Consider the following 12,365-nt stretch of genomic DNA (forward strand, 5'->3'; position numbering starts at 1 on the left):
TCTATCTATCTATCTATATATATATATATATATATATATTCATTTATGAATAGTGTATGCAATACAATTTTTAGGGTCTTTTAGCAATCATTCCTAAACAAATATATACTATCACAACATCGCAGATACATGATCCTCACTACCTTTAGAGAGAAAATAGGATTGTGTGAACAGTTGCATATGATAGCAATAGAAGAAAGAGCAAAATGAATTTCAGTTTAGATGAGAGACAATCTTATTCACAATGCTTGTGCAAAGAGAAAAACGACAATGTTCACTGTGCCGCTAACCTAAAGTTGCCACGAAAGCTACATGCCTCCATATGAAGACTCATCATACGTCAGTCCAGTATCAAAAAATCCCATGGCAAAAATGGAAGAGGAGAAGAGGAAATTCTCAGTGTGTTGTCAAAGCATCGTTTTTGTCCTCCTTTGTCTTCCGCGTGAATCCAGATCTATAGATCATCCAGGCTACTGACATTCTGCCGTGCTTCCGCCTGCCTCCACACTCATGGTGAAGCCATTACTGAGGTTCTTGGGACTGGGTGGGGTGGTGCTCGCTGGCGAAGGCTCGTGTTTGCCTCCGGGATCCACTGAGCAGCTCTTCTTGGGAACCCTGGGCCGAACCACTGGAGCCTTTGGAAGGACGGAGGTCTGCCTGTGTCCCTCTGCTATCAGGGGTGGGCGAGTGGGCATGGGCCCGGGGGGGCCAGAAGGTTTAGATGTATGGGTAGGGTGGACGGGGGGACTCGAGGGACTCTGGGCCCTGTCTTCAACCTGCTCAGATCCCTCTTTAATGGGAATGGGCTCTCTTTGAGAATCCAGCGTGTTGTCCTTCTGTATGCTGCTCTGGCGTGAGGTCTTGTCGGGGTTGGGCATCTCGCAGCTGTCTGTCCGCCGTCGTGAGCCCTCGTGCATCCGGCTTGTGGCGACCACAGCTTTCATAGCAGCCTGTGGACGAAATAACTCATGATTACTGTGCGCTGGTTCAGTAGAATACTCAGAAAAAGCACAGAAATCACAGCATAATATGCTGCACTGAACATCATTTACTCATTCTCAAGTTGTTCCAAACCTGTATGAGTTACTTTCTTCCAATGAACTCAAAAGAAGACATCTGAAAAATGCGTGCAACCAAACCGTTTACGGTAGCCATTGACTTCCATAGTATTTTTTTTCCCCATATATTGAAAGTCAATGGTTGCCAACATTCTTCAAAATATCCTATTTTATGTTCCACAGTCAGTTTGGAACAAACCGAGGGTGAGTAAATGATGACAGAATTTTCATTTTTGGGTGAAATACCCCTTTAAATATCAATGGCATAATTTTTTGCCCTATATATTAATTTATTCAAAGATACATAAAAAATGCAATTCGTGCTCACAATGGCTTGAACACACATCATGTTTTTAAATTGATTTTGATGCATAAAGCCAAAAAATTCAGCTTGACACGACTGTCTTGATATCATAATGAAAAAAAACCCCATTAAAATAATGAGAGTAATGAAAAGAAATGTTTAAAGGGACAGTTCACCCAAAAATGAAAATTACTCATCCTCATGTCTTCGCAAACCCATAGGACTTTGGTTAATCTTCGAAACACAAATTATATATTAATATTTTTAATGAAACCTAAAACAATTCTGTATCTAAATTGAAATCCCAAGGAAGCTACAAAGGTCATGAAGACATCATAAAAAAATCCATATGAATTGTGTTGTTTAATAAAAGTCTTGTGAAGAGATATGATTACTTTATATGATGATCAGATTTAATTTAGGCTCAGTTCATTTGGATTTATGACCTTTTTGGATCTTCTAAGCTATGCTTACCTGGACTTTCAATGGAGGGATGGAAACCTTCCAGGTTTAATTGAAAAAAATCTTAATTTGTCTTTCAAAGATTAAAGTCTTATGGGTCTTATCGGTTTGCAATGACATGAGGGTAAGTAAATGATAACAGAATTGTCATTTTCGGGTGAACTATCCCTTTAAGTAGTTATATGCATAATATTTTATAATTTATTAAAAAGAGAACATTTTAACAAAACTGCTTCAATGCCTATTAATATTTAATTATTACAATTAATTAATTACAAAAATAATAATACTTTTGTCCACCAAATCAAAGTCATTTGTTTACATTAAAAAACATAAAATGTCAGTCATTATACATATTCATGAATTCATAATTCCCAATATTTTTACCTTGATAAATATATTTAAAGATCAAGATATACACTTATAAAAGTAAAAAGTTATTAAAAAGTTGAATTATAACTTTTATTCAAATTTAAATTATATGCAAACATCTTGAACACAAAGAGGACATTTCTAAAATCTCAACAGTAGACTACATTTTTTAAAGGTTGTATTTTTCTTTATTGTAGACACTTTTATTTATCATAGCTATTGGTGGCTTACCTTTAATTTGCGCCGAGCATTAAATTCCTGTAGTTTCCTTTGTGTTGTGTCCATGTGGGAGAATCGTGCTGCTTTTCCAAGCACCCATGGGTGCTCCAGAGTCTGTTTCACTGTGAGCCGTTTATGAGGGTCCAGCACTATGAGCTTACTAACCTACAGACAACATCAAACAAACATAACCAACAGCTAATGGTGAATAAACAAAGAGTGTAAAAGCTCAGACGATTGAATAATCAAATCAGCATCTGAGTCGGCTGTTGATATTTTGATGGAGATACTGTTCTCTCTCATCCCATCTGAAATCAGTCAGCAGTGCATGAACATCATCAGTATTACAAACAGGACAATAATGATGTGTGAGCACAGTACTCACCAGATCCTTTGCATTGAGAGACACTTCATCCCACCAGGGGGAGACAAACTCATAATCGCAGTTCAGAATGCGACTGTACATGTACGTATTACAAACAGGACAATAATGATGTGTGAGCACACAGTACTCACCAGATCCTTTGCATTGAGAGACACTTCATCCCACCAGGGGGAGACAAACTCATAATCGCAGTTCAGAATGCGACTGTACATGTACTGATCCCCCCTTGGATCGAAAAATGGTTCAAACCCACACAGCCTGAGGGCAAAGGAAGAAAGAACAGAGGCAGATAGCAGAGAAAATGCTATTTATAATTTGAACAATGAAGTGAAGGGGAAACACACTTAAAGTGAGGATGGAAAAAACTGTAAAATGGTGAAATATTATTACAATTTAAAGGGGTCATATGATGTTGCTAAAAAGAACATTAATTTGTCCAAAGAGAAAGGAAAAATTGAAATCGCATCATATGACCCCTTTAAAATAACTCTTCTATTTTTATCTATTTTAAATATATATATATAAAAAAAAAAAACATTTCTGTGATGGCAAAGTTTAATTTTCAGCATCACTACTTCTGTCTTGATCTTTCAGAAATCATTTGCTGATCAAGAAACATTTCTTATTAATTATCAACGTCGAAAACAATTGTGCTGGTTAATGTTTTTGTGGAAACCTTGAAACATTTTTTCAGGATTCATAGATCAATAGAATGTTCAAAAGAACAGTTTAGTTAAATTTTTTTGTAACAATATAAATGTCATTACTGTCACTGATCAAATTAACGCATGCTTGCTGAATAAAAGTACAAAATTCTTTTTTTTTTTTAATCATATATTTTCATCCTTTTTTTTCTCACTAGTTTTACAAACCTATGCCCTTGCCTTATATTATTCTGGTATATTTGAAAAAAATGTATTGTGAAACTGCTAATGACATTAGCACCTTAAGATTAATCACTTATATGCATATGTTGAGTGGATGTGAGAATACAGGCAAATGATTGCAGATGAATTGGCTGATGAAACTTTATTAGTCATACGCTGTTATTTGCTTACATGTGGATATCTAAATTAATTTTATCTTAGATGGTACATGTAACAATAAGGAAATCCAACTATAATAACCCTAATTCAAGATACACATTTATATCAGTTCATGCATTCCCTGGGAATTGAACCCATGACCTTGGCGTTGCGAGCGCCATGCTCTATTATTTGAGCTGCAGGAACGTTCCGTGAACAGATTAGTCAAATGATGTCAATTTTCAATCTGTTCCTCGCATTTTTCTGAGAAATATGGGAATACAGTGCATTTGCAAGTCAGATAAAAGCAACCACTAAATGAATAAACATGAATGTATTACTCACAAAATATAAAGGATGACTCCCACCGACCACATGTCAACCTCAGGACCATAAGCGTTTCCTCTGAGGATCTCAGGAGCTGGATGTGAGAATAGAGGCAAATGATTGCAAAAATGAATTGCCTGATGAAACTTTATTAGTCATCACTGGAATTTGCTTGCTTGTGGACAACTAAATGACTTTTATCTTAGCGGTACGTGTAAAAATAAGGAAATCGGTAATAGGGTGATTAAAACAGCACAAATAATGTATTTTCTTAAATTTTGACTCACCGCAATAGCCGGGGGTCCCACATACCGTCTTCATCGTGACTTGCTCATCGATTATTTTAGAAAGACCAAAGTCCGCTGTGGATATTACAGAATAGATTGAATGAATAAAAGCCATTCATTAATGAAAGAGTTCACTGGTCAGTCTCAATTGTCCTGCATCAAAACTGTAACTGATTCAGTGTATGAGTATACAGTTTGTTACCTATCTTAAGAGGGGCATCTATTGACAAGTCAGCATAGAGAAGATTTTCTGGTTTGAGGTCTCTGTGAACAACTCCATTCTCATGTAAGTACTGCAAAATAAACAGAACAGAGGTATCACAACCAGGGTTATTATAGTTAACTAAAAAAAAAAAAAAATTAAATATAGAAATAACAAACAATCAGTTCCCAAGGAAACATTTATCCTTTTCATTTAGTTTAGATGAAATAAAAAAAAATAAAAACTATATAGACGAAAAAAATAAAATAAAAATGACAAGTGGAAAAATTTAAAATAAAAACAAAAATGTAGATTAAAACCGAAAATATAAAAATGAAAAACTAATGCAAACTATTAATAAAAATTACAATAATATCAAGTCACTTTTTATGGAAAGTAATGCATTACGTTACTTTTGAGTTACTTTTTAAATCTTGGCAGGCCTTGCTTGTGAATACACCTCAGGCTGAAGGAAATGTAAATTCATGTCTGTACAGTAGAGGGCACAGCTCAAACAAATTGCACTAAGAATATGACGCAGGAGAAGAAAGTTCAACACTATTCAGCAATAACAAAAATGAAACACAAATGTCATTTTTGCTTAGTACGGTTGAATTGGATCATCGAAGGTCAGTAGCAAAAGACATTGGTAAAATAGGATTAAATATATAAATGATATTTGTCTTATTTAACATATTTAATTACTGCAGGTTTGTATAATATTCAGAGATTGCATTTAACTGTCTTTATTCATTTTGAGGAATACTGAATCTGTTTTTGTGCAGGTGAGATGAGTAAATACATGCTCATATTTAGTCTAGAACTACAGTAAGCATCATGTTCACACAGCACGCACAAAACCTTTGCACTTAAGGTCATTGCTCACTGAGTCCGAAATTCTCGCCTGAACACACTGCCTCCAAAACTTTTGTCCGTCATAAAAAAATTTGGAAATTTTCGCATCCGTAGCAAGCATTTTGATAGCAAAGAATGCCGAATATAAAAAAAAATGAAAAAACGCATACGAAAATTTCGGACTCAAGTGTGCAAGGACCTTTACTCCTGATTTCTCTCAACATGGCAACGCGAGAGCTATCAGCCAAGACATGGGAAACAAAGTAACTGGCGTTACTCATTTGAAAAAGTAACTCAGATATTTCCATACAAATAAAAAAAGTAATGCATTACTTTACTAGTTACTTAAAAAAGTAATCTGATTCCGTAACTAGTTACTTTTAATGCGCTACCCCCAAAATTGGTGGGGTCCAAAACATTTGACTCCATTGCCTTTCATTATATGGACAAATGCAATCTTAACATTCTTCAAAATATCTTTTGTGTTCCACGGAAGAAAGTAAGTCATACAGGTTTAGAACGACATAAGGGAGAGTAAACGATGACAGAATTTTCAATTTTACATGAACTATCCCTTTAAGACAAAGCTTCCTTGGTGAATTTCATTGGAATCTGCAGGAAGGAGCATCATGGATTAACTGGATCAACAGTGAAAACCTGCCAAATGTGACTGCAGCGACATTGAAAAAATTGGATTTTTTCTTCATCTCACAGAGTAATCAGCATTTCTGCAAAGCCCCCACCGCCCCTCATTTAGCAGAGCTGCTCTAGTAGGTAATTTGTTATGTTTATTGAATTCATTAGGACTCATTATACAGCTCTAGGAACATGTTTGTGTGTCTGATTGTGTGTGACTGTAGATGACATCCACGGTTCTCTGAAGTCCTGATGGAGTGTAGGTGGGGAAGATGAGTTCAGTGAGGCAGTCTGGAGCAGTTCTCTGTTAAAACAGCTGTCATGAAGGTTGAGACAGACTTGGTATTCACTTCGATATTAAACAATACTGAACAGACAGGGTGAACTCAACAAATGGATCAGCCTGTTTTCTGAACTAATCTTTCAGACCATTTTTACATTTATACAGTACATTTCATAGATGTTTTCATCTACAATGATGTACACTGCATTCAAGACAGTGTTATTAGTATAAATGAGACACTACTGTAATTTTATTAATAGTTTGAAATCATTCTTAATTTTATATTTTGTTAAAGTTTTAGTAATTTGTTGTATGTTTTGTGATTTTATTAGATTTTTAAAATGTTTTAATAATTTTTATTTTATTTTTTTTATCATTTTTTATATTTTATAAATAATTAAAATAAAATAATTTCAGGTATTTTCAGGTTTTGGTTTTAATAAACTGTAATAACCCTGTTTCAAGATATACATTTGTATCAGTTTATGCTTCTTTAAAAAGATCAAGCCTGACTTTAAGGGAATAATGATGTCAATTTGCAGTCTGCTCCTCACATATTTCAGATAAATACAGGAATATAGTACAAAAGATCTATGGACCACGTTTTTGGTGCTTTGGGTCCCTTTTAAGCTCTAGTCCTGTAAAAGACAGACCAGACCATTCCTGAAAAAAAAATTCCACTTGTTTTTCACATACCAGTTTGAAAAGACTTGAGAGAATGATGACAGAATTGTCATTTTTGGCTGAACTACATCTTTAACAGATCATCTCTAGGCTCCAGACGCTGCAGATTGCAGACTGTCTCTGGGATGAGAGATGCCTGAAACTTTCAAGCCTCCTGTCTTCCCTAAAGTGGTTTTTCTAGCACTCTGTTGAGATCATTGGGTCGTTCTCCATTATCGAGGCATGGGTCTGTGATCTGCAGTCTGATAAGTGTGGGGATGACTCATACGGTGTCAGCCCGTGTTAATTAATTTTGTATTCGTAGGCACAAGACAGATGTTGTTCCTTTAACACAATTCCAAAAATATAATAGTACATCATGGCGGTGAGGAGACAATGATTTCCTGGTAAATGTGAGCCTAGCAGAACCCTACAGAAGTACAAAGTGTTTGGCAGATGACAGAGTGTAAATTGAAGGCGGCAGGAGTCACTCTTGTGTTTTAGCACATGACTAGTATGAAAACCGGAGGTGAGTCAGTTACTACACACTCTGTGCTCTGCTGAAATAAGCTTCTGGAGTTTTATTACACTGTAAACATGTAATTAAATACTCTGTAAGAAGGTTCGAACAGGTTTGGGATGGTGGTATTTTTATTTGATGTTTAAATATCAGGCCAAATAATTTGGAAAATGATAAACAATGCTAGATTTTTACATTTGTGAGTCGACTCACCACCGTAACACTAAGGTGTTTGCCAGGGTGCTGCTTTGTGGTTGCCAAGGTGTTCTGACTGGATTTAGCAGACTGCTGTGCAGTTGCTTCTGTGGTTGCTAGTTGGTTTGCCAAGTCAAAATAGCAGTTTTTTGGGGGGCTAGCTGAGCTAGGGCTTGACGATAAACAATACCATATCGAGATTGTAATAAAATATGTCAATAACAAAGATAAGCTTTGGACTTTTTACTCGATATGGATTAATCTAACAGCCTCACAGCAGAAATAAATGTAACATTTAGTCAGTGCATGTTCTGTGTGTGCCTGTGTGAATGAGTGGCATAGTTTCATCTACACAAACTCAAACACACGTGATACTCACAGTGTTTTCCATGTTTGCGTCTCCTAAATACTTCATCTCCAGAGCTGCTCTGAAAGTCACTTCACCAGCTTTACACCATTTCATTTGAGGAAAAACCACCGTCAAACACACTGATCTTCAGGACAAACCACCAAAATAAAAGTTTGGGCTAATAAATTAAGACAGAAATATATTACTATTGTATACTAAAAATGTACTTCTGAAAATAATAGTATTATTTTAATTTTTAAGGGATATCATACAGTTCTGTTCTTCAGCATCTTATTTGACAAAAATGCATTATTTTGTAAATTAATTATTGTAATTTCATTTAATTAAATTGTCCATTTTTGATGACTAATTTGTGTTAAAGAGGTCATGAACTGAGAAATCAAAATTCCCTTGATCTTTTCACATATAAGAGGTCATTGTACTATATAAACATCCTGTAAGTTTCAGACCTCAACACTCTAAGGCTATGTTCACACTTGGCGTCTTTTTTGAAGCTGCCAGCGTCTGTTTTACATTATAATCCTATGGAGTAAACCGTGTTTTCAAAAAAGTCCTGAGCGCTTTTTAAAACGCCACCGCCGGCGTCTTTTTCTGCAGAAAAGTTTTCTGAAAAAAACGCCCTACTTCAAGCGCCTTTTTGACAACTGACCAATGACAAGCGAGTGTCGAGTCGTTTCCATAACAACAAAAACAACAAGAAAAATGGAAAAGACAGCCGGTAGATTGGTTCGTACTAGTTTCGGAGCACAAGGAGTTGTATGATATGAGCACAAAACTGTATCTAACTTAGTCTAAAATATGCCACAAACCGTGCATCATCCAACCGGAGCTCCTGGACTAAATTGTTGTAAGCACCATACTGTTTCCTTCCCCGTATAATGTGGCGCACCCAAAAACATCGTTGTGAACCGACATTCTCCTCACCGTTAACTTCAAAAGGCAACGCAAGAGCCAACTTTTTACTCTTTCTCGACATTTCTGCAGTATATAGCGCTAGGCTACTGTTGCAGTTGTTGTTATAGCAACAAAAGACGCCCTCGGCTGCTATTTGTAACCAAAACGCTGCCAGCTTTTTATTTTACTAAAAAAGCGCTCTTGTCAACTTTTTCTTGTCAAAAAAGACGCCAAGTGTGAAGACGCCCTTATACTGTCTTTTTACGCGTTGCGAATCGCGCCGCGTAAACATAAAACCATGTCTGCATTTGTGATCGGAGAAATGACAAACAACAAGCGCTACTCTACACTGCTCAAAACCAGCTTTTTATTTTACTAAAAAAGCGCTCTTGTCAACTTTTTCTTGTCAAAAAAGACGCCAAGTGTGAACACGCCCAAAAAACAGCTTATATTGAAGCCAGTCTGCCAAAACAACAGCTTGTGGAATGTGCCAGTTTATGACGTAATAGTGTGGATAAACACCTCCTCCACTGAAGAAGATCAACACCTGCTTCTACATCGCTGCCTGTTTAGCCCCGCCCAACGATTCATTCATGTAGTGTAAACGAGAGGCGACTCAGGCGAGCGCGCAGGTCTATGCAGAAATCAAATGATAAAGAAGACGCTGTGCAGTGTGAAGATGTGGAAAAACTTTTTCAAAGTCTTTGCATTGCCTTCCTTCTGATCCCAACATTAGGAAAGAGAGGAAGAACTTTATTTTTAATGAAGAACCAGACCGCGTCAGTAAGAAATCGGTCCTTTGTTCCACGTCAGTAAGAACTCGGTCCTTTGTTCACTTAATTTTACTGCAGATTTGTTTACAAACAAGTCACAATTCTACGCGGGATTTTCAGAAATATTGAAACTAAAACACGATGCTGTGCTGATTGGCTAGTATAGCAAAACCATGTTAATGTGTGGTTACTTTAGTTTAACTATTTTATTTTTTTTTTTATTTGTAGTAAACCCATGTTTCATTTTCATAAAGGAACATATGTAATTAAAACATTATGTAATTGAGTGCAGAAATGAACGTGAGTTATCTTACCTGACGCTGATATCACAATAGCCAGTCTTAACAGTTTACGTGATCTGGCTTTTGATTTTATTATTGTTATTTTTTTAAATTTCTTTTCCGGGAGGCAAATATATCAAACATGCATGCAGTAAGAGCGTCTACGGTTATTCATGTTGGCCAAAACACACAAGGAAACGCGTTGTGAAAAAAAAATATATCGCCCGCAATCACAGACATTCGCATTCGGACGGGATTGGTTTTCTCAGAGGATCACTGAGTTTGCTGAAAAACAGTAGGTAATTTGCTCTGGAATTATTACAGAGGTTGTGTGAGAAAAACACAGACGTGGCAGAATCAGACGGGATTAAAATCACCAAGTACGTCTAGCCCTATTCGGACGGTAATTGTTTCTCGGGGACGTAAGTGATTTTCACCATTTACAGGGGGTAGTTGGTGATTTTAATTCCGTCCAAATCCAGGATGTCAGTGCTTTTCTCTCACCACCCCCGTAAAAATCCCATTTTACTGTAGCATTTTTACAGTCTTTTACCGTTAAATTCATTCGGCATTCATTAGATATATATTATATAGATTAGTATATCATTAGATTCGGACGGGATTCACCAAGTACATCTGTGAAACACAAATGTATCAAATTTCACAAACACAAAACGACCCCCTGTAAAACTAGTCCCGTCCGAATAGGGCTATAGACAATGTGGATTAAGCAGATCCGATCGGCACACACAAACATTCAACACATAAATGTGGCCTCCGCATTGTTGCTTCAGATTGCTGAGCTGTTATGTAACGCCAGCCCACATTCCTCCTGCTCAGGGAGATTAAAAGCCGGGGGGAAAAATGGCAATGTTTTTTTTTCCTGAGAAGATTATTTTTCACTAGCAGTTCTGCACACACATCTGCTTACTCTACCGTTCACTTTTGAGTGACGACAAGACTGACCCACATCTCCAAGTCCCTCCACTGTCAGCCCATCGCTGGACATGCGTTCAGCCATGCCAACACATACACAGTAATCCTCCTGCTGAAAATGCATTAAAATAACTGCTGTCCCTCATGACACGTATCATCATATCATGCTAGTTGGTTATATTATTTACCAATTTCACATTCGTTCAATTGATTTTTTTAAATAATCATGTTTGAAAGCAGAATTTGTGGTGAGAAACTACATTACCCATGATGCTGCACACAAATTCCACCAATCAGAGAGTTGCAGCAAGCAAAGCGCATCAAAGGAGACACTCCGCCTACTTCCATGAAGCATCGCAAATGGCATAATTTGTATATATAAGCATATTCTGTAATGAACTTAAAGTGCCCCTTTTATGCCATTGTTAAGGTTTCTAATATTGTTTTGGGAGTCTCCTACAACAGGTTTACATGCATGCGAGGTAAAAAAAAAAACACTTTCGTTTTCTCAAAATATGCATTTAATATCACCTCATTTCCAACAATTCTCAAACGATTAGTTCGAAGCAGTTCTAAGATTTAGGCCCAATCCCAATTTTACCCCTTAGCACTTCCCATTTCCCCTACCCCTCCGTTTCGCACATTCACGTGAAGGGGTAGGGGTGTCTCAATTCTCTTTTGGTTGGAGGGGTAGGGGTAGGGGAAGGGCCAGATAGCCATTCAAACGAAGATTTTTCGGGACCACACTTCAAACGAAGGGGTATGAATTATCTCAGCGTAAACCGGCTTCAGGGGCAACAATGGCTGCCCGAGCGCACAAAAAGACACATAAATGTAAGCATTTTTGGCATTAATAAAGATTTTAACGAAAAGTAATCATTTGTTTTACGTTACATTCAATTGTGAGTTCATATTTACGGTCATGTTACTCACAGAAATGTTTGCAAAAAATTGCTAATATTTGCTAACTAACGTCATATCATTATAGACTGCACGATAGTGCCACAACATATATTCATGTCTGATCAGGGTGATAACCACCGTAGACATTGAGGGGGGCTAGTCCCCCCAATAATTAGAAATCGCTAAACCCTTTTCTCAAATATTGCCAATTCGAGAGAGAGAGAGAGAGAGAGAGAGATGCGTTTCTCTTTTTAGAGTGAGGTTACTTTAAAAACTGCGATTTTATCCTCCCGTTGCTGGAAAATATAATGTAGCGATTCAGTATTTAAACTGTTATTAATAAAAGTCGTGGGGCAGCGTTGACAAGTTTCTTTGCTCCTGGATGTGTGAGCTGCGCGATCTCCGATATATATAT

The 12,365-nt window shown here is 36.9% G+C and overlaps 1 protein-coding gene across 1 annotated transcript in view; it reads right to left on the reverse strand.

Moving 5' to 3' along the window:
- Positions 1 to 79: 79 nt before the first annotated feature.
- Positions 80 to 12,365, reverse strand: part of LOC107656080 (calcium/calmodulin-dependent protein kinase type IV-like) — a 19,474-nt gene continuing 7,188 nt past the window's right edge. The window contains exons 6-11 of the mRNA XM_016443767.1: positions 4,642 to 4,732; positions 4,440 to 4,514; positions 4,171 to 4,246; positions 2,932 to 3,058; positions 2,428 to 2,580; positions 80 to 950 (exon numbers count right to left, since the gene is read on the reverse strand). Coding sequence (XP_016299253.1) covers positions 471 to 950; positions 2,428 to 2,580; positions 2,932 to 3,058; positions 4,171 to 4,246; positions 4,440 to 4,514; positions 4,642 to 4,732 — 1,002 coding nt within the window. The 3' untranslated portion in view covers positions 80 to 470. The remainder of the gene's footprint in view (positions 951 to 2,427; positions 2,581 to 2,931; positions 3,059 to 4,170; positions 4,247 to 4,439; positions 4,515 to 4,641; positions 4,733 to 12,365) is intronic.

The sequence above is a fragment of the Sinocyclocheilus anshuiensis genome, unplaced genomic scaffold (genome assembly GCF_001515605.1).
Source record: "Sinocyclocheilus anshuiensis isolate Anshui unplaced genomic scaffold, SAMN03320099.WGS_v1.1 scaffold51, whole genome shotgun sequence".
NCBI lineage: Eukaryota > Metazoa > Chordata > Actinopteri > Cypriniformes > Cyprinidae > Sinocyclocheilus > Sinocyclocheilus anshuiensis.